This window comes from the organism of the source record quoted next, unplaced genomic scaffold, assembly GCF_019419815.1.
Source record: "Pyrus x bretschneideri cultivar Hongxiangsu unplaced genomic scaffold, Pyrus_bretschneideri_v1 Contig24, whole genome shotgun sequence".
Lineage (NCBI taxonomy): Eukaryota > Viridiplantae > Streptophyta > Magnoliopsida > Rosales > Rosaceae > Pyrus > Pyrus x bretschneideri.
The window spans coordinates 4772365-4796172 of record NW_025999546.1 but is presented as its reverse complement, the minus strand read 5'-3'; the positions used below and the strand labels follow the sequence as shown (position 1 = coordinate 4796172).

The window sequence follows — 23808 nt, the reverse complement described above, 5'->3', positions numbered from 1 at the left end:
AGATTTTATATAGCTAGACGAGAAATGCTAAAAGGATTCTCTTAAAAATGACACACTCATAACTTTATATCATCTCATATTTTTTGCATAATACTATATAATGTTGACGCAATTTTATCGGGCTCCAATACCAAATTTATTCATCCATCCTTTTTATATAAAGGCATAAAGCAAATGCACTACTGCAATACTATACTTTTTTTTTAACAAACGATATTATATATATTAGGGGAAAAAGAGTGGGTTTAGCCTAACAATAGACTAGTAATAATGTGATTCATATTCGCCTACGGTAAAAATCAAACTTAAAACTTTTCATTTACAAGTAAAATAAATATCAGTAAAAGTAGTACAAGTGACAATATACCACTTTATATATAAGCTGAAAGTAACTGCATTCAAAATTGAATGAGAAAAAGCCAATTGCATGGTGGTGGGTCAAACCAACGACATTAGAAATTGAAAATATGAAGATAAAAACGTCAAAATTCTCATCTCATCAAACCAAATCGCAGCCGTTGGTTCCCTTTCCAATTTCTTTCTCACTACTTTTGTATTCCCACGCAGCGTGGCCACCCCATAAATCTAGGAGTGTTATAAAAAAAAGTCAAAGTTTGAGAGATAACCTTTTAATGGTAGGTGCAAGGTATATGTAAAATGTCACACTAAAAATATAGTACAGGCAGATAACAAATAAAAGGCAGAGGAATATATGATGTTACAGATATTTTTCTCTAGTTTTCTTTCTTCTTATATTTTCTGTTACATGCGGAGTGCTCTATTTATAGAGCAACTCCAAACTGATGCAGTTAATGCATCTTGAAATTTATAACGCGTCTTCTGACAATACAATTCATTTTCCACTTTCACTTTGCATAGGCATTGAAAACTTCTGCCCATGCTGAAGAATTCTACTAATGAAACTGTGGGCATTCATTGCCCATGAGACTTTTCAACACTCCCCCTTGGATGCTCACATATCAACATAAGTTGCCTCGTTAAAACCTTGCTTGAAAAAACCCAGTGGGAAAAAACCATAGCGAAGGAAAAAGAGTACAACTTTTCCTGGATCGTTGATATAGTGTCAAGTATGCTTATGTTGCCTCGTTAAAACTTTGATAGGAAAAACCCAGTGGGAAAAATCCTAATCGAAGGAAAAAGAGTACAACAAGCATGTATCAGGGATGCTCCCCCTGATATGTATCTCCCCCTGATTCCGCATTCTCCAAATTTAGCTGTTTGGTAAGTCGACGTAATCCGATGCCTTGCACTAACTTCTGAAATGTGCACTTTGGTAAAGATTTGGTGAACAAGTCTGCCAGATTTTCATTTGAACGGATTTGTCTGACTTCAATAACTTTAGCCTTCTGAAGCTCATGTGCACTAAAAAACTTTGGAGATATGTGTTTAGTCTTATCGCCCTTGATGAATCCTTCCTTCATTTGGGCAACACAGGCTGCATTATCTTCATGGATGACAGTTGGGTTGTCTGTCTTCGAAGCTAGACCGCATGAATTCCGAATATGATGGATCATTGATCTTAACTAAGAACATTCACGACTTGCTTCATGTAAAGCAAGTATTTCTGAATGATTTGAAGATGTAGCAACTAATGTTTGCTTGGTTGAGCGCCATGAGATTGCTGTATCTCCATTTTTAAATACATATCCAGTTTATGAGCAGGCTTTATGCGGATCAGAGAGGAAACCAGCATCTGCATATCCAACAAGGACCTGGTCATCAGTTGAGTTCTTTTAGTAGAAGAAACCCATGTCTGTTATCCCACGAAGGTATCGCAATACATCTTTGATACCCTTCCAATGGCGAATTGTTGGAGCAGAGCTATACCTTGCTAACAAATTAACTGAAAATGCTATATCTGGTCTAGTACATTGTGCTAAATACAACAAAGCACCTACTGCACTTAGATATGGTACTTCTGGACCAAGGACCAGCTCATCATCTTCTTTTGGACGAAATGGATTTTTCTTAATGTCCAAAGAACGAACGACCATTGGCGTGCTTAGTGGATAAGTTTTGTCCATACCAAATCGCTTCAGAATTTTTTCAATGTAAGCTAATTAGTGGACCAAAATTCCACTGGCACAATGCTCGATCTGCAGACCGAGACAATATTTTGTTTTTCCAAGGTCTTTCATTTCAAATTCTCTTTTCAGATATTCAGCAGTTTTATTGAGCTCTTCAGGAGTCCCAACTAGATTCATATCATCAACATATACTGCTATTATAGCGAATCCAGAATTGGATTTCTTAATGAACACACAAGGGCAAATAACATTGTTGATATACCCTTCTTTAACCAAATACTCACTGAGACGATTATACCACATTCGTCAAGATTGCTTCAGACCATACAATGATCGCTTTAATTTGATCGAGAGCATACCTCGTGGTTTATTACTTGTTTCAGGCAACTTAAGTCCTTCTGGGACTTTCATATAGATGTTAGTATCTAATTCTCCATATAGATACGCAGTGATGACATCCATAAGTCGCATGTCAAGTCTTTCTGAAACCATTAAACTTATTAAGTAACGGAACGTAATTGCGTCCATTACAGGAGAGTATGTCTCCCCATAATCAATTCCAGGTCTTTGAGAAAAACCTTGTGCAACGAGTCGTGCTTTGTATCTTGCAATCTCGTTTTTCTCATTGCGTTTCCTTGTGAATACTCATTTGTAACCCACGAGGTTTGGACTACTGGTCCAAAAACATTCTGCTTTTCCAAAGAATTTAATTCTGCCTAGATTGCATCTTTCTACTTAGGCAAATCCTGTCTCTGTTTGCATTCATCAACAGAGCGGGGCTCAATATCATCACTTAAGATGATTTCAGTGGCTACTGCAAATGCAAACATATCATCGATGATTATTTCATTCCGATCCCACAATTCATTTGTACATGCATAATTTATGGGGATTTCTTTACTTTCATGTACTTCTGTCTCTTCAGGGACAGATGTCTCATCAAGGACATTTTCTTTTTTTGGAAGTCCAGAATTATGAATTGTGGATGTATCATTCATTTTCTCTTTCTGAATGACTTCATTTGGATTCAGTTGTGCCCTCGACTTTCTCTTTCGAGGGGCTGAATCTTTTGAACCTGGGGGTCTACCACGCTTCAGGCGTGCACCAGATGAATCATTCGCTGCCACTTTATTTTGTCCAACAGGGACATCAATTCTTGCAGGTGCATTTGCAGCTGGTATATGTGATTTTGTCACTTTCATAGCATCATTAAATGCATCTGGCATCTGATTGGCAATGCTTTGAAGATGAACGATCCTTCTCACTTCATTTTCACATTGAATGCTGCGAGGATCAAAATGAGACAAGGTGGGAACAACCCATGTCAGCTCTTTCCGTTCTTCTGGAACGATCTTTTCTCCCCCTAACGACGGGAAAATTGTCTCATCAAAGTGACAATCAGCAAAACGAGCTGTAAACATATCACCTGTCAAGGGTTCCAAATATCTAATGATAGATGGTGAATCAAAACCCACGTAAATTCCCAGTCTACGCTGAGGTCCCATTTTAGTGCGTTGCGGCGGTGCAATAGGCACATAAACAGCACAACCAAAAACTCGTAAATGGGAAATGTTTGGCTGATGTCCAAACACGAGTTGTACTGAAGAGTATTGATGGTTGCCTATAGGTCTCAATCGAACCAATGATGCAGCCTGTAAGATGGCATGTCCCCATGCAGAGACTGGCAATTTGGTTTTCATAAGCAGAGTGCGAGCTATTAACTGAAGCCGCTTGATCAATGCTTCTGCTAAACCATTTTGAGTATGGACATGAGGAACATGGTGTTCAACATCAATGCCCAATGTCATGCAATAATCATCAAAGGTTTGAGACGTAAATTCACCAGCAATATCAAGTCGGATTGACTTAATGAGATAATTTGGGAACTGTGCTTGTAACTTAAGCAAGAAGTCTCGCAAATGCTACGTTCCGAGTAGACAAGAGACAAACATGTGATCATCGGGTAGATGCATCAACCAAAACCATACAATATCGAAATGGTCCACATGATGGTTGAATAGGCCCACAAATATCCCCTTGAATTCTTTGCAGAAATGATGGGGATTCAGCATCAACCTTTAGTTGAGATGGTCTAATTACTAACTTCCCTTGAGAACAAGCTTTGCAAGGGTTATCATTTGAGGCAGCAATGTGTCTGCTCACTAATGGATGTCCATTAGAGTTGGTAATGATCCTACGCATCATGGTAAATCTTGGATGACCCAGACGGTCATGCCAAAACATGTAAACCTTTGAATCAATGAACTTCTGGTTCATGACAGTATGTGATTCAATTGTCCTTATGTATGTATAATACAATCCACTCGACATACCACGTAACTTCTCCAATATACGCTTCTGGGTATCATTGGAGGTAATGCATAGATACTCCACATTTTCTGCACTTTTTGTTTCAATGTGGTATCCATTTAAACGTATGTCTTTGAAACTCAACAAATTTCGAGTAGATCGAGTAGCATACAATGCATTCTGTATGGACAATATTGTTCCATTTGGTAACATAATCTGGGCTTGCCCTGAACCTTGAATTACATCTGAAGGTCCTGATATTATTGTTACCCCTACTCTTGTAAGTCTTAAGCTTGAGAAATACTTTCGATCACGAAGTATTGTATGTGTGGTTGCACTGTCTGCAAGACAAATATCTCCACCATTTCTCATGTTCTGAGAATAACCACAATTTTTATCCATGCTCTCTGAGTAAGAGAATCAGAGTCAAAAGCAAGTTATAACAAGAAATTTACATGCCACTTTTATTGAATCTGAAATACTACAAGTTCAGCATAATAAAAGTACATTAATGATTCAATCGGACCGGTATACTTCATTTCCTCTTTCCACAATAAAGTCTGGAACATCTAGATGAGTTGTGTTCAACTGCCTTGATAAGTCAAACACTGGATCAGGTATATCCATTGGTCTAGCCTGGTCAAGAAAGTTGGTCTCGACACCCTTCTCCTTGAGGGAGGCTTGATACAGATCCACTAGATGTTTTGGGGTACGACAAGTACGCGCCCAATGTCCATTGCCACCACACCTATGGCAGGCTCCTTCAGAGTTTCTAGGAGCATTGTTCATATGAGCTTTGCCTTTGTGGCAATTCGCATTTTTGAAGCTCGGGCCTGAATTATGCCTCGGAACCTGATTGTGAAACTGAACTCCACGGTTCTTGCCTTTCTTATTCCATCGACCTCGCTTGTGGCCACGTCCTCGTTTATGATTATCACCACCAGAGGATGTGGCGTTCACTTCGAGGGAAGCAGCATTCACTTCTGGGAATGGTGCAGATCCAGTAGGTCGGGAATGATGGTTTTTCATCAGGAGCTCATCATTCTGTTCAGCTACTAAGAGCACAGATATCAGCTGGTTGTACTCAGTGTAGCCTCGCGCTCTATACTGCTGCTGCAGGAGCACGTTGGAGGCATGAAATGTGCTGAGAATCTTTGCCAGCATATGTTCCTCAGTAATAATATCCCCACAGAGCTTCATCTGAAAGGTAATTCTGAACAATGCAGAATTGTATTCTGCCACTGACTTGAAGTCTTGGATCCTTAGATGAGTCCACTCATAGTGGGCCATTGGAAGAATCACCGTTGTCTGGTGATTGTATCTGTTTCTCAAGGCATTCCAGAGAGCTAACAGATCTTCAACCGTTAAGTACTCGTTCTTTAGTGCCTCATCAAGATGGTGGCGAATGAAAATCATGGCCTTTGCCCGATCTTGAGAGGATGAGTTGCTCTCTTCCCTGATGGTATCTCCAAGATTCCCTGCTTCCAGATGGATTTTGGTATCCAGTACCCAGGTCAGGTAATTCTTCCCGGTAATATCCAGGGCAGCAAATTCAAACTTCGCCAAGTTCGCCATTTTCTTTTCTGAAAGAAAATGAAATGTGTAAGAACTTGCAATAATATGTATTCCTGGAGGAATATGATGTTAGAACTTCTGGTTCTTACAAATTTTTCTTTTTGATCTTCAGGCCAAAATGATAAACACTCGAAACTTCTGGCTCGAGATTTTCAGGGTGAATGAGAAGGGCGATCGTACCGCACCATTCTCATTGAAATAATGTAATATAGAATGGGCGATTATTCCGCACCACTCAAGTAACAGGAAAATTAAATATGCAGAGCAGTGTGGACGATTATACCGTACCATCTAAAATTGCAATGAAATTAAACAGCAGGTAAATTTATATATGCAGGGTAGGGTGGACGATTATACTGCTCCACCTAAAATTTGCAGTAAAATTAAATTTGCAGTCCAAGATAGGCGATGATACCGCACTGTCTTGGATCACAGTAAGAATAAATTTGCAGTTCAAGATGGGCGATTGTACCGCACCATCTTGGATTGCAGTGAAATTAACATAAATAAATATTGGGTTAGTAATCAATCTCTACACCAATCAAGTAATCAAATATGTATGTAACCGTTAGTTGGAGAACTAAGAGCAGGCATGGAGCAAATAGTTCGTCGCAAGGGTATAATGCGCAGTTGAGGCAGAGGAAGAAGATGAACAGTAAAAACCTTAAAGGAAACATTTTTCTTTCTTTCGGTCGTTCGTTCGGCGAAGAGAGATGAGAGAATAATTATATTTAGAGACTCGTGCTGATAACGTGTTATAAAAAAAGGTCAAAGTTTGAGAGATAACCTTTTAATGGTAGGTGCAAGGTAGATGTAAAATGCCACACTAAAAATATAGCACAGGCAGATAACAAATAAAAGGCAGAGGAATAGATGATGTTACTGATATTTTTCTCTAGTTTTTTTTCTTCTTATATTTTCTGTTACATGCGGAGTGCTCTATTTATAGAGCAACTCCAAACTGATGCAGTTAATGCATCTTGAAATTTATAACGCGTCCTTTGACAATACAATTCATTTTCCACTTTCACTTTGCATGGGCATTGAAAACTTCTGCCCATGCTAAAGAATTCTACTAATGAAACTGTGGGCATTCATTGCCCATGAGACTTTTCAACAAGGAGGATTTTTTTTGTCGTACATTTGTGCGTTTAATTTTTTTTAGATATTATTTGCGTTCTTTTATGTTTATGGATTTGGAGAGCTGCCAAGAATTAATTGATGAATTTAAATTGGTTCCAAAATCAACACTAAAAGTAAAAAAGGATGCTGAGATATTATTATTATTATTATTATTACTACAATAGAATAGTTTCTACAATTTCAGTTTTTTATTTTAAAATGAGATGTTATGAAATTAGCCTGAGGGCCAGCATCCAAATGGAATCCGGTACTCTGAAGGGCTCTCCATTTTTAATGTCCTTTTAAGAAGACATTAACATAGGTGTTCACACGTTATTGCGGGTTTCAAAAGCGCATAAAACATGCATAAAGTATTATGTATAACCATATTAGGCATGTATGAATAAAGGTTGAATTTGTAAATTTTGAAGAATATCTTTATATACAAAAAAAGAAAATGTACCCTCTTATAAATTCTGAAAATATACTAAAAGAAGAAGAAAAAAATATGAAGGCAAAATTGCATTTAGTGCCTAGTAATTTTCATAAAATGTCTATTCACATTTGCTCACAACTTGAGTGATGTCTAAAACAAATGATAGATGAGGTTATAGGTTATCACATTCACATTTCCTCACAACTTTAGTGTTATAATTCAGCATAAAACAAATTGACTGCGCAAGTAAAAATAAAAAATAAAATAAAAAACTGTTCTAACGAATCACAAATGTTAATCAGATTCTTCACAGCAAAAACATTTAGTTTACTCTAACAATCAGTAACCAATTCTCCTAAACCCTAAATCAATACTAAGCACGATTGGGACCATGGTCTTATGTCATATAATTAATTTCCTTTCAGTTGATAATTCATAGGTAATTTAGGAGACACGTACATATTTTACACAGTGGAAATCATTGTAAATGCATAATAAAAGCATCTTCAATGAAGATGTCAAAAATGGATGTCAAATGTTAATTTGATAGCTGACGTGGGAATGTTGGATTTTTTTTTTCCTCCAACCATATATATTTTTCTTAGAAATGATATCTCATAGCTTTATTTAAGACAGAATAGGGAGTAAGGCTGAAATGGCTATAGGCTTCTATTTGTAGGACCCATTTTTTAAAATAAATTTTCAAGATCTATAATTGGTACATTGATGAGACTCACATAATAAAATAATTAACAAATTTGACATATGAAAATTCATATGTCAATCCACATAGGATTGACATATCAGTTGGAGTTTGCTTCTACCTTCAAATTTGATTACATGACATTTCACTTAGGATTTGTCATCTCCTTGCTAAGATGTTTTAAGTGTAAAAGATTAAAAAAAGTCAAATGCGTTTAGGTATTTTTTTTCCTTTGAGATACAAATAATTAAGATTAGCAGAAGAATGAAAATGTCCTTAATGGACTGCAATTCAGATACAATTTGATTTGAAGCACCCAAACAATTCAAAAAACGCTTGAAAGATGAAATTCAGATATAATCTGCAACTCATTCACATGAGTCACAGTATTTCGGGACTGGATTTTGGGTTTTGGGCTGAAATTTGAGAGTTTTGGGCTTTGTTCTAAAATTTGGGCTTTTGAACTAAATTTTTGTCACCCAATTTCATATCGATTGAAATTTAGGCTTTTTACCTCATACCAATTGAAATACCAATTCATTCATACCATCTAAAGTTCCAAAGTTCCAAACTAGGGGTGGGCAAACAGGTCCTGGACTCTCGGGTCAGGGCGGGTACATGCGGTTCGGGGCAGGTACGGGGTGGATCCAAAAATTCGAAACACAAAATGGGGTGGGGCGGGACGGGACGGGTCCAAAAATAAGAAGGAACGGGCCCCCGGCCCGACCCGTTTGTAGTATGCAATAATGGATTGGAATTGGATTAGAGCGATGCTATAGCCCACTAGCCCTTGACTTACAAGGTCACCCACCATATTGGACCAGATTTGGGAGGCCCTCAAGAAGGTCTCTATAACCAATACGTGTCAAAGCATGCGTCGAGTTCTCGCCAACAGTCACCCAGACCTCAAAGACTTTCAGCTCTCCAGCTTTTTTATCCCATCATCTGATTTCAAAGACTTAATTATATGGTTTAATTAAATCCAACTCTCCAACTTTTTTATCCCCTCATCTGATCTCAAAGACTTTCATCAATCTCCCATTTTCCATTCATTCACACTTAAGCATGCGTCGAGTTCTCGACAACAGTCACCCAGACCATCACCGCCTCACGACCACCACAATTGCGTCGCCCTCGAGCTCTTGCTGAAGTCGCTGGACCGTCAGATCTCTGCCGTTGACCACCCAATATCGTCCGACTCCGCTGATTTTGCGGCATTGTTGACTCAATCTACTACATCATTGCCACGATCCAGAACTAGGATAGACTCTCATGGCCGCCGACTAGTCCGTCGGCGTTGCGCATGTGGGATAGACTCCCTAACTCGTCTTCTCCTCTCTCTTTGACTTTTCTTTTCTGGGTTTTTTATGGTTATGATTTTGTGTTGGTTGGGTTTTTTTTATGGTTCTGATTTTTCTCCTTCTCCTCTCTCCCAGATGACTAAGGAAGACGACTTGAACGGTCTAAGCTGCATCTGGGTTGTCGCAGAGGAAACGGGTTCGACGACTGAGGAAGACGACTTGAACGACGTCGTCCCCTTCTATGTTGATGAAAAAAAATGTAATAGGAACCGTGGACCGCCCCAAATCGGCCCGTTTCAAACGGGCTGGGTTAAGTCCAGTTCTAAAACTCTAAAGCTCTCTACCCGGCCCGTGCCTAGCCCTATTCCAAACTACTTAATTTCATACTTCTATTTCTAATATAGTCTACTATAAATTCAACACTTATGCAACTAAAATAAATAAATATATATATATGTCGGTTCGTTTTGGGATTCCTAAACCATTGAATATGTAATCCCGATTCCAGTACCTAAAGGTTCGAGATCAATTCAGTATAAAGTCCCGAAAATTTTGGTATTATTGATTTGAGAATTTTTCGGTATTGGATTGGGATTTTTTTTTTTTTTTTTTTTTTTGTTTGGTTTCGAATTTTAGGTAAAAATTCCAGTGAAAAAATAAAATAAAATAAAAAATGCGACTTTTCAGCATACGGTATATGCCAAAAGGACAGATTATACAAATAGGACAGCCCCACGAGATATTTTTCTTTTAGCCCTTTGTTCAATGGAGTCTCAACGCGTTGGCTCCCCATGTTCCTTCCAATAATGGTTCAACTCTTTCATTCAACCTTGATCATCACCACCACCATATCACTCTTGCAGAGTTGTAGTAGTTGCAGGAAATTTTAGCTTGAGCTCATTTGGCCGATTCTTCAAGTCCGAGTCTCCGAGGAGAGTATCCGGAAAATGTATGAGCCAGTTATACATAGTGTTCCCCTATTCATATGTACGGGAGGCCTCATTCGTACATGATAGACCTCGCGTACATGTTTCGAGAGGAAGGTTATACACATGTAAAACCTCGTCCGAACAATATCCGATGCCCTTGTAACATCGTACCGTTGGAGAAAAAAGGGCTCCAATCATGGTTTTGGGGGTGGCCGGAGTTCACTTCTACAATGAGTGAGGGGACTCGAGGAGTTAATGGCAGTGTGATTATGCTTTACCTTGCAAACCGGCTGGGGACTCGAGGTGTGGGAACGACTACATCTCGACCAGATTTCATCAAAGCGAGGCGATCCTTGATTGTGTTGTCAAACAATCTGTTGTCTGGATTCTCTGCATAGCAAACAAAGTAACTACCTACACAAGCATGTGGTAGTGCCATGGCTATCCTCGTCTGGAAAAAGCATATTAATAGAAATTGGTTAGGTTAAGGTGTTAATTAGGTATTTAAATAACTAATAAGCAACAAAGATTAAAGAATTAACAAGTTGATCACATCGTTCATATGCATAAAATGAATAATAGAGAAAGAAAAGTGACCAACCATAAGGTATCCAATGAAGAATGTAAGGAGGGAAATGGTGGCTGTGAAACTTTGGTGCACTCTAGCGGTCCAAGCCGCCACAACTATGACACAGATAGAGCCGCTGCAGACGCCGGTTAGGAAGCAGATTGAGCTGGTAATGTCAGAATCAACAATTGGTTCCATTTCTTGCCGTTCAAAGAGCTCCCAGGTGTCTTGTGATGCCCTCACAAAACCTTTCCCATATACTGCTATCTGCAGCAATTGGCCATATTGTGTTACTGAAATATTGATCAGCTGGCAAAACTAGTGTACTTTGCTAGGCAAAATAAGGACTCGTTTGGAAGTATTTTCAAAATGGCTGAAAACGTTTTTGGTAATGGTTTTTGGTACCAATCCTTAGCAAAAATGGAAGTGAATTTTGGAAAAGCAATTGAAGTGCTTTCTGCAAGAAGCACTTGGCTGGTATGCAAACGGAATCACAAAGTCACTTGACAATGGCTTATAAACGTACCTGTATGAAGGCCCAGCCGTTGCCATATCTGAAGATGCACTCCATGACTTTGAGACAGCAATGTGCACAAGAAAACATGAACTCATCTTCTCCCTTGAGTAAATTTAAAGCCCGAGCAACAATTCTCAGTGCTTCAATTGCAGGTACAAAGAGTGAACCCAAACAAGCACTTCCAAGATTTTTACTCAAGGCTCTCTGGAAGCAAAATTGAGTATTAGATTGCATTCCTCTGAGATAATAAAGAGAAATTACCCTACTGACGGTCATATTTGCAACGTTCCTCATTACTTCAGCTGTCCAAGCTAAGCTCAAGACCAATAAAATTATGATCAGTGGAGGAAAGTAGAAATTCAAGGCTCCAATCACAGCTAGAATCCACAGGGACATCCACAGAAATCCGACCCCAAGCATCCAATAAGTGGGTTGATTCAAATCGGGGAACTTTGATACGGGTTCGAGCGATTTGATCATTATCTTGCTACAAAATCCTATCCGCTGTGTGATCCAACAAGCGTATAAGCCATTGCCTATCGCAAATGCAATAAAGCAGAATGCAACGCCATCAGTGGGAGCCTTTTGGAAGCAAATTAGCAAAATTCCAGCAGACAGAGACATGACAAAAGTGGTCCATAGTATGAAATGAATAAAAAACTTAGGCCATAGCCTGACTGCCTTTTGCCATGCAAATGCAAGAACAATGCTTAAAAGAGATGCAGCTTCGACTTGTGGTAGAAAAAACTTCAACACTCGTTTCTCGGCTCTTTTAACCTTGTTGTCTGATGCTTCTATCAGCCCTTGAACTCCCCTGAACAGAAGGAAACCGACTAGCCCAATGGCTGCAACCATGTGCAGAAGAAACAGAAACAGAGATATCTTGTTGGTGTATTTTCTTGAATTCAGTGTTGTAAAAGATGGCTGTCAAAAAATTGAGACAAAACCCATTAAAATATCAGATTGATAACTCAAAATTCTCCCCAAAAAAATCATGCTCTACCAGATAAATGGCTGCCAAACTGATTAAAAATATTTGGGACCACAAGTTCTGCAATTAATCTTTTTATGTCACTAAATGGGATCGGCTGCATGAACCCTAAAACGCCACAATGCTCGGTTTTGTGCCAAGTCTCAATCTCATTAAACAAGTCCCAGAAAAATGGCTTTTATCATTTCCTTACCAAACTCATCAAAGATATTTAGGATAAAAATAACACATATCGCAAAATTTCAAGATTAAAAATGAGATATCTTTGTTTAATCTTTCTTAAACATCACTTAATTGACAAAGTCTTATACCACGAAATGGGTCAGCTATATGAACCTAGAACATTACTGCACTCGGTTTTGCTTCAAGTCTCAATCTCAATAAACAAGTCCCAGAAAAATGATATGTATCATTTCCTTTCCACACTAACCAAGGATATTTAGGGAACATATATATAAATCTCAAATTTTCAAGAATAAAAATGAGATATCTTTGTTTAATCTTTCTTAAGCATCACTTAATTAACTTGAAAATCACTCAAATTGCTTTAAAATTACAACTGAAGAAAGTTGGTATCCTAAGTTGTTTAAGAACTTTAATTTTGTTTTAATGAGGAAGATTAATTAAAAAAAAAAAAAAGGAAAACTTACTTGTGGGTTTGGTGTCGAACGAGGCTGAGAATGCTGGGGAGTGTTGGTGTGAGAGGATAACTGAGGAGGGGAAGGAGTAGCAGTAGCACCACCATGACCACCACCACCGCTTCTGATATTAGAGAACCGAGACGGCGGCGGCGGCGGAGTTGCAGCTCTGGTTTTGCTATTTATTACAATTCTCAAAGGGTTTGTTGGATTCAGCCTCTGCAGCATTGACACATGAACATCTCCTTCTCTCTCGTCCTGATTAATATTATTATTTCCACGATTAATATTAATATTAATATTTCTCTCAGCTGCCACCGCCTGTTCTTCAAAACCCACCTCCCCTTTCTCAACATCTCTCACATCCTCCTCCTCCTTCCTCCCATAGTCCTCTCTCTCCTCAAGCTCCTTTCTTTCTCTCTCCTCCACCTACATGCCACAGCAAAGTTCGGACCTTTTGGCATTAATTGAAATGTACACAGAGCTAATAATAAACAAAAAAAATAAATAAATAAACAGCAGAAAAGAAATGAGAAAGATAGGTTGCTTTACAGGCTCTGCGGCACCCATGCCGGCGGTATGACGTGACACCGGTGTCAGCGGCGGTGTTGTTGTCTGGAATGTTTCGTGGTTTGTAAGTAGTTGTGTATTTATCTCTCCGAAATCTATCTATCTATCCATGGTTGTGGTGGTGCTGTTACTGGTGCCGGTGGATGCTGACTCTTCGCTCCTAGTTTTCACAAACGTAAATACTTACCTCAGAGGATCTGACTGTGTGGGACCCGTCCAGTCGTAGCATAGATATGGCTAACGTGCTCCAGTGGCGCGTGTGTGACTTTGACCAATGAGAGAGGGCCTGGTGGGTTCATGTCAGATTGAGGTTGAAGCACGTTTAAAATAGAGTTTTTTCTGCGGTTGGTGTCTGGGAGTGATTGTGAAATAAAAGCAGCCTCTACTGGTAAACGATCAATGTTTTCATTAACGTTTGAAATATGTGCTTTTTTTAAAAGTGCTTATGGAAAACTGGTAACTTCTATGTGAAAGATGGTGACAAACACGGAAATTTCTTCAATACTATTTATCAATCAATGAATCATATGGGAAGAAATTACAAACATTAATAACGAAATATTTCTAACAAAAAATATGAAAATTTTAAATAGTTATAAAAAATTAAATTTAATAATAAAACACTTGTAACATTAAATGTTATGCAGCATTAACCTTATAAACTTTTTTAGTTGCAAAAACAATTTTGAGCCGTACAGACACAATTGTTTCAAATTGCATATATACTTATAAATGAAATCAACATTAACTTATTCTGAAATATAAAACTATTTATTGACCTAAATTAAATTTAGGGGTGTGATATTCACACACCTCATTTTACTTTTCACACACCCTTCTAATTTTCTGTCGTTGGATCAGATGAATCGAAGAAAATCAACGGATAACAATTAACAAGGGGTGTGTAAGAAGTAAAAGCACACCCCCTAAATTTAATGATAAACTCACATTTTTGTTCCCCTTACATGGCCATGATAGGATTAAAAGCACACCACAAAGTAGCACACAAATGTCCCATTAATTTTCCTTATTAACAATAAGATTTGTCAATTGTAGCATATGAAAATAAGGGTCTTTCCTGCAGAAGATTGTTTTATCTAACTACTTAAAATGTCACAAAAACTGGGTTGTTGTCCCTACTGACCAGCCACCGAAAAATAATTATTAGACCGACTTACACTTATCTAAAGTCTACGAAATTTTATATGCAAATACTAGACACACAGAGCTACACTCACACAAATTTTTGGGATTTTTCGAGTTGATTTGCTATTTAAATTAAATCGAACAAAAACAGGACAAAAACAGATTTTTAAGTAGTTCACAAATTAAGAAAAAACGAGTTAGGAGAATTGCTATCCACCACCAAATAATCATGCAAACATGTTATGTTTCATTCAAATTCCTTTCATTTTTGGATGAAGATGCTCAAGTTGGCTCAATGTGTAGAACTCAACCTATTACTCTTTCTTATGTAGTATGTTAAGAGAATGACGTTTTCAACTTAACTTAGTCTCTAACATGCAATCTCGAATGGTGTGTTCATAGATTTAATAAGTAGAAATCATTAAGAACGAAAAGAGTTTGAGTCATCACAAGGCATCGTAAGTACTAGCGTTGTCTTACTAATCCTAGAAATTGGTTCACATGTTAATCACAATTAACCAGTACTACTCTAGAACATATGTAGGTCCTCATTTGACAAGGCCAGACACACACATATTCATAGCATTAGAATCCTAGATATTCTTACTAAGTATGCATCCGTAGAAAACACATAAAGAATTCATCAATGAGACAAGTAGTGAACCAATTTTCATCCATTCATAAAAGTAATTCAAACGAAATGTCATAACAAACTTGCAATCATATTTGGGGCTTCAAAACAGCCCCTAACTACTAAAAATTAGTTACACATAATTCTCAAATTAAACCAAAAGAAAGACATGAGTTTGAAAAGATAAAACCGAAAGAAGAGAATGACAAGATTTCCTCCTTCCTTTCCTTCCTTCCCCAACGCAGCAGCCTTGCCTTTTTTCCTTGCTTTCCTTCCTTTTTTCTATCTTTTTTTCCACTTTTTTTTCCCTCTTTGCTGCTGCAACCTGTAGCCCTTTTCTTCTTTTCTGCTGCCACAGTTTTTTCTCCATAACTCACCCCACTAACAGCCATTTAGTGATGACAATAAGTGAGAGGAAATGCTAAAACAATTGTAACTCTTTGGGCAGCCTTTATGCCCTTTACTCTCACTTAATTTTCCATTTCCTCTGATATTTGAATAGGTGTTAGCTGACTTGTTCTTGGCTGCATCAGTTTTGGCTGTTAGTTTTATGAGATTTATTGCTTTCAATGTTTTCTTGTCAGTTACAAACTGCTCAGCCTCTTGGGAACCTTTCAAAGTTAAAATGGTCATAACTTTTTCTAGAAAAATGATATTAACAATCCGCGAAATGCTCCAACAAATAGACATCTGTAGTTTTCCAAGCATATAAGGCTAATTGTCTAATTCATTCTAAGTTGTCCGCAACTTGCTTTCAAAGTCAGCTGACGTGCACATGCAATTTTGACGAATTTGTTACTTAAAATTCCACTTGTGCTATTTTTCTTTTCTTTACTTGACAAATCCTACAAAACACAAAAAACAAAGTAAATAGCTAAAAAATATAAGGAACTAACTAAGAAAAGACAAGTGAATTTGATATAAAATATATATAGATATGAGCTTATCAGGCCACTACAAGCCCAAGTTTAATATTGTTCTTTATTTTCGTTTAATTTATTCAATTTGTTGGCTAAAAATAAAAATTAGTATTTGAGACAGTAGAGAGGGTGTGTGAAGATATGCTGTTTATTTTCAAACAACCCTCAATGCATAGAGAAACTTTCTTGAAACACCACCAATAATATAGATAAGTGTCATCAGTTGTATGAGAAAATTCATTCTCATCTTCAAATGAGTTGTCAAATTTTAAACATAAAATTCAAATTCTGCAGATTATGTGGTACTTTGACATTTTTAAAGTTGTATTCTTCACTCGATATATCAAATTAAATTATTATTTTATTATATTATTTTATTTTCAAAATTTCTGATTTATGTTTTAGAAGTTACATTTATATATAGCTCATAATAAAAATTCTTAAGAAGATATGTGTGCTGAAGCTACAAATACGAAGAAGCTACAGGATGCGTGTTGCCCTCTTGTCAATCAAATACGAAGAAGCTGCAATGTGTGTTGAAGCTGCAATTCGATACATCTGCAAACTCATTGGCCATTTAAATTAATATAAATTCAGTCTAAATAAAAGCAGACATGAAACTTCATAAACACATTAATTAATCAATAAAATACATTAAATAATTAATTAAAAAAATTTGAAGCTGCTGTCAATTTTGTCAACAAGGGTGACATATGTCAATCCATGTTATGCTACATCAGATTTAGATTTTCGGTTAGAAAATATTGTTGCTATCTTGTTTGACGGTTAGTGCTAAGTTGAACATTTTGACATCTTTTTTGAAAATAGTTGAAGGATTTAGACTAACGGAAGTTTGAATTTTGTGGTTGCGGAATTATTGGATGGATGAGATGAAATTATAAAAATGAGTAATGGTGGCATGAGAAGCAAAGCATTGACTTTTGTGTTAGAAAAGGAGAAAGAGACGTATGCAAAAAGGGAACAAAAACCTACCTTATCGTATGCTTGTGTTTTTGTTACATGAAATTTCATGAATTGCTTACGTTTACCAATTGGGAACAAACAAGCAAACAAAGTATACATTTAGTCCTCAAATTAAATTAGGTCATCATGATTTATGACCATTACCAATAAAGTTGTGTTCAACATTTAGGAAAAAAATGAAACCGCTGAAGTGGTGTTCGCTCATTGGTGGCTCAAGTGTGTTAACACGAGGTTTATTTATATTTCGGTCAAATTGGATTAATTATGATTAAACTCTTATAGTGAAAGACGGTTAGGAATTTTAACTCAAAAATGTAATTTCTATTAAAAGTCTGTTAGAAATAAGGGTAGTATTGTATTTTTTGGCCCCAACTAGCATAAAAAACAAATAAAAATAAAAAATATTTAATTTTACAAAAATAGAAAGAAAAAAATTACCAATTCAAAGCTCACAACCGCCATAACCTCCTCATTCACGCCCAAATTCCCCATATCCCAAAATTCTCAATCTTCTTATCGCTTTGATTAGTGATTTCTTAATAGCAATATGAGTAGTTCAAGGAGTGAGGATCCTCGCCGGATCCTCTTTGTGAGAATCCCAAGGATTCTCCAATCACATCTGTTTATCGTACATCATGCGGTTAGTGTTCATTAAGTACTATTTATATTCAATTTTAAATAAAAGAATTTACAATAATTTTTTACCACACGATGTACGATGAACGGATGTGATTTGAGGATTTCCGGAATCCTCACTCTAGTTCAAGCGATGGTTTATTGGTCCTTAATCTTAAAAAAAATGTGGTTAGCTCGCCGATTCATATCTAAAAGCAACGAGACACACAAGAACAAAGAGAGGAGAGGAAAATGTTGAGAAAAGCGACAACAACGATGAATGGTCGGACCCATCACCAAAGTTCATGTTGTTGATCAATGAAGATGTTGGGGTGTAGATTGTATAGTTTTTCAGCAATAGCCATACTATTATAACGGTAATATTTGGGAGATTAAATTTAAAGACAAAATTTTGAAAATTAAATAACTAAAAATTGATAATTGATTTATTACCTGATAAATATATTCATTTATATTGATGACACATTTTTTAATTTAGAACTTTTGTCTTTATATTTAATCATTTTAAGAGTATTCCCCGTATAATAATTTAAGACGAAATACTTAAAAGGTGAACTCTTTAATATATTTCATCTTATTAGTCAAGACTCAAAAATATTATTGTTCTTTACTGCGCGCATCACTTATTTTTCGATGCAAGTCGAGTAAAATCTCCAAAGTTCTACATACCACCCTGTTGGCCTGCAGCAAAAGTTGAAGTTGAAAAGTAAAACTTGAAAACAGTCAAGGCGAAACTAGAGATCTATTTGGACAAGAAACTCCACATGGATGTGACAGACCATCTGGCGGGCCCCCTCTTCGGTGAGAAGGTGTAAACGTGTTGAGGTTAGTGGGCCTGGGCCTTCAGATGGATGACTCAGATACACCTCAACGTCTGTATTGAAGGACAGAAAATGACAAGTATTACACAGTAGAGATAGACAGCACCACTTTTTTTTTTAATTATTATTTAATATACGATATTGTCTACACTGAATGAAAGGAATATGCCTAATTTCATAATGTGCTAGCAATAATATGATTCAAATTCGCCTTTAGCGAGAATCGAACCTAAAATTTCTCACTTGCTAGTGAAGAAGAATACCACTAGATCGTAGTACTAACTTTTAAGTAGCAGGGAGCACCAATATTAGAATAAACATTTTTTTACTTATAAGTAAAAGATTTCAGATTCAATTTACATGAATAACAATGACATATTATATTTTTGTGATGTTTAATATCTAGTTTGTGACTAGCCCGTTGTGTGGTCTAGGCCAAATATCCCTCCATTAGAGTAGAACATCGTTGTATTGAAAGAAAAAAAAATCAAAAAGTGAAAGATTCATGGTTTGACTCAAATTAATGACGATTTCAATAAATTATAATCTTTTTGTTAAATTTGATAGACAAATATGACCAACTCTTTTTGTGGCTAGGGTATAAGACCCCGTTTGATTTCACAATAATATAGCTTTAGCCCAATCCTCCTCTTCCTAAAATCCTAGGGTATAAGACCCCGTTTGATTTCACAATAATATAGCTTTAGCCCAATCCTCCTCCTCCTAGAGTCCTAGGGTATAAGACCCGTTTGATTTCACCATAATATAGTAGCGACATTAGTAGTGCTATGATGAAATCATACTAAACGGACCTTAATAGTATGCAAAAGAAAAAACAGAAAAAGCCAATCCAATTTATCCCAATTTATCGTAGTCGATAAGTTAACATGTTGACTACCAATTATCAACCCAATGGGTTGATTTGTCACATTCTCAAATGTTTCACGGCATTATATTAGATGAATCAATATGTTGTACTGGAAATGACACAAACAAGTCACAATTACCATCCCAAAACTTTGAAGCCTAATCAAATGATACAAACTACATAACGGGTTGGAGCGGGACACGAAATCTAACACGACCACAACATAAACACCACAAAATTTTCAACCACAGTTTGTTTCAAGTGTTTCCTGACAACCTATCACTCTCCGCATCCAAAGTTCCGCAAGCTTTGGAAACTAATATCGCTTTGTAGTGTTACCGGATTCTTGAGGTGTTTTGACAATACTTAATTGACCGCCTTCCTTGTTTGCAGCGGTGGCCGCCTTCATCTCATTGCAGTGGTTTATGAACTTTGTCATCTCCTAAATCCATCAGATAAGAAAGCAAGAAGTAAGAACTTAGAAGCAAGAAGAGATGTAAAGAAAAGTGCTAGTTTTCATAAAGGAGATACCAATCGACATCCGTATAAAGAAATAATGGACCCACGGCATAATATGAAATGAATCGGGAGTGAAAGTTGCACACAAAATGATAGGGTTCCGCATCCTATATATTCAAAAACAGATAAATGCCGAAGGAATCCAGGAGCACATCAAACACGTTACAACGAGATAAATATTCAGATTAGTGAATTTGAATGTATTTTTAGGGAGGGATTGACTCAACAATATATCTGGTTACTAGCACCTACTTCAAAGGGTTTCTGTACTAATAGGGATATAGCACGGTGACTAGAACCCCCAACTTCCCACACTACAGTCCTCTCGTCTCTACAAACCTCATATGACATCAACAAATTTCCGGTACTCGGTAATTATGACAATAGATGGACGACAGAAAATATAATCCACAATTTACTAACTTAAGAAAATATGTTATGCATTGGCACAAATGCCAAAATAGCACCACGGTTCCTAGGAAATAAATAGACTAGCTACACTCAATATCATTTAAGATTTGGGGGAACAATGTCAGCTTATTAACATTTGACGTAGCAAGCAACATACTACTGTAGTTGAAAAAATGGAAACAAACAGAACGCCTGTTGCTATTTACTTCCGACGCACGGCTGGAAATCCATAGTAGAAGTTGTAGCATACAGTTGTTTTTTCAAGTTATTCCATACACTGGTGAAACATAAACTTCACCCCTCCCCTCCCCTCCCCTCCCCTCACACTTTTTCTTTTGTCTTTCGCTCTATAAATAAGTCAACACAAGATGTTGATATTGCTTAATCATGACCGTTCAAATAGAAGGGGAGGGGAGGGAAGGGGAGGGAAATTTAGAGGGGATATAATCCTACTCCCAATAAAAGAGGTAAGAAAGGAAATGAATCACAACAGAGTTTGGGCCTGTTTACGATTCCTTATATGGAAAGCACTTCTGCTAGAAGCGCTTTCTACAAGCCCAAAGCACTAATATTTTTTCCGCCAAACGCAATCAAAAGTGTTTTTGGCTGTCCTAAAGCACTTTCGGGCCTCTAGAAGCAATCCCAAACAAAATCCTACGGAAACATCAGTGCAAGAGGATTTGATTTTTCCTGATAAATGAACCCAAAGAAAGACATAACCTGCTATCCTCAGAGAAAAAACTGCACTTTAGAGCAATGCCTTAATCAAATGTGCCCCAAACAAATACTCTCAAATCAATCTATTTAACTCCATTATTACTAATTCTAACTAATAATGAAGAATCACTAAATGAGACTGAAATTAATCAAACAACAAATGAAATAAAACGTGTAGCGGAAAGCAATAATGCAGATTCGATCCCTACCGGTCTCCCTCCCGCTTACCATTTAAGAATTTAACCCACTAACGCTAACGTTTGTAAAAAATAAAATGAAATAAAACAAAACTGTCAATTTTCAATTTTCCATGGTTACATACAATTAGGGTTCACCGGAAGCAGCACAAAAATTGATAATTCTGGGCTAAAATTAATCACCAATCAAATCAAATAAAACAAAATCATGAGAGAGAAGGGAAAAAACATACCCGATCGGAATCCATCTCACCGGTGACCTTCGACGGCTTGATTACTCGCTTGCCTTTGCGAATTTGAGTCATTTTTCCATGGCGGTTGGGAGGAATCGTTTTCCTCTTCTGCTGCCCTTTGAACAGCTTCCCTTTCTGCGTCATCTCTCTCTTCCTATTTCTCACTTCTCTCTCTTCAGCGCCTCTGCTGCTTTTTTCCTTTTCTAGTCGGACTCTACTAGGGTTTTGTTCGGGAATAAGATCCTTTCCAAAATCCTTGGGATCCGAAAGATTAATTAATAATCTCCGTTTATTATACATTATATCGTTATAAATTATTTTAAATTTTTTATTAAAAATTAATATAAATAAAATTTAACGAAAATTGATCGTACGATGTATAATATACGAACACGATTAATTGATTTTCTAATTTCCATAAAGAAGATTCGGACAGTTTCCTCATCCTTTGTTCAGGGCTTTTGGTTTGCGTAATTCTCCGTGCACCCAATGACATGCTTCAAAAACCTAACATTCCAAATAAATCTCAGATTCCCAGATTTACCCCTGTGATTGAATAATCTAAATTACATTTTCCATCGTCTATATTAATGCTATTTTCAATTTTATCCTCTCAATTTTTGTTTTATGATATAACGAAATATTTTTATCTACGGGTGGGAAAATCTATTGGTATAGAACTCGTTGCCACATTATTCATACTTAAAACGTCTTAAGGTGAAGAGAAATAATAAATCGTAATACTAAATGATCATTTTATCCTCCTAATGAGTGGTTACCTTATAGTCAAACAATTATTAATCTAATTTTTGGATTGCAAATTTTCATTCCTATTGATAAGTGTATCTTAATATTACCGTTCAATGATATTCTTCTTCCTTTGTAAAATGGAAGTTTTAGGTTCAATTCCATCCCAAACCACCCATATAAATCCTACACGTACACCTCCCTCCTCCCTCCCCTTCCCCATCACCCAATCACTATAAATAGTTAAGAACACTTGGGAGTCGAAAAAAAGTATCACGGTTCCTTTCGACTTGGTCGTCGCACTGTGTATAAATGAATGGGAACAGTGTGTGTTTATTATTATTTTTAACTGCACCTCGACTGATATTACAAACCTTCAATTTGCGCTGCATCAGATGTTAGAATTAAGTCAATGTGAACCTGGAAGAACTGCTCATTCTTCTAGTGTTTCTATAGTTTGATTGCATTGTGTATGTGTATGGATAGGGATATGACAGGAACATATTTTAATCTTACTCATTCAGGTGATAATTACTATATTTTTAGCTTAACTTGTACCTCCGATGCTTATATTGCCAGATTATGAATCTAGACCATCTATCTGGTTTATTTTTAGGATCTAGCAACGTTTGTCTGGTATTACAAGTCTAGCAAGAGCATTACTCTTTATATATATTCAGCAGAAAATAAAGAAGCAATCAAATGATCTCCCTATTTCTAGCAATGTCTTCGACTTTCTTTTATGTCCTTTTTCCTTATGTTGGTTCAGATTATTTCCAAATACACCAACTTGAGCCGAATGCAGACAACATATAGTCTATGAGGGAGACGCATCACCTTCCTTTGGAGCAATTCAACTAATTAAGATAAATGATTATGCTTGCCGTGTTGGCTCCGCTATATATGTACGCCGAGAAAGTGCCCCTTTTGGATTATGTGACTAGGAAGCTCACTGACTTCACAACTCACTACTCATTCATATTTGTTTACACAAGGTAACTTTAGAGTTTCGGTGATCAATTATCGTATTGGATAATATATCTAGATTTTGAGACTTTTGAGTACTTTGAGTGCACGCAAGTTTTCGAGCGTGGTTGTATCTATAGAGACTTCCATCCTTTACAATATATAGGTGTGCACTTGGAACTGAAAACTGAAATCAAAACATGGATCAAGCCAAGTCGCACCAGACGGTTCGATTTTTACTATTTTGAAACAGTTTTGGTTTGAAACCTAACTGCAAGATACAAAAAGTGTTTGGTTGAAACCT

The 23808-nt window shown here is 36.8% G+C and overlaps 2 protein-coding genes across 2 annotated transcripts; both read right to left on the bottom strand.

The window, feature by feature from the left end:
* Positions 1 to 10138: 10138 nt before the first annotated feature.
* On the bottom strand, positions 10139 to 13860 carry LOC103957613 (protein PNS1). Its single transcript, XM_009369792.3, has 5 exons — positions 13691 to 13860; positions 13151 to 13567; positions 11519 to 12433; positions 11026 to 11259; positions 10139 to 10875 (listed from the first exon to the last, which is right to left on the bottom strand). The coding sequence occupies exons 1-5, from the start codon at positions 13706 to 13708 to the stop codon at positions 10699 to 10701; spliced, it is 1761 nt and encodes a 586-aa protein (XP_009368067.2). The 5' UTR covers positions 13709 to 13860; the 3' UTR covers positions 10139 to 10698.
* A 5916-nt stretch (positions 13861 to 19776) lies between these two features.
* On the bottom strand, positions 19777 to 22000 carry LOC103957614. The gene is made up of 2 exons (XM_009369793.3): positions 21792 to 22000; positions 19777 to 20156 (listed from the first exon to the last, which is right to left on the bottom strand). The coding sequence occupies exons 1-2, from the start codon at positions 21933 to 21935 to the stop codon at positions 20031 to 20033; spliced, it is 270 nt and encodes an 89-aa protein (XP_009368068.2). The 5' UTR covers positions 21936 to 22000; the 3' UTR covers positions 19777 to 20030.
* Positions 22001 to 23808: the final 1808 nt, after the last annotated feature.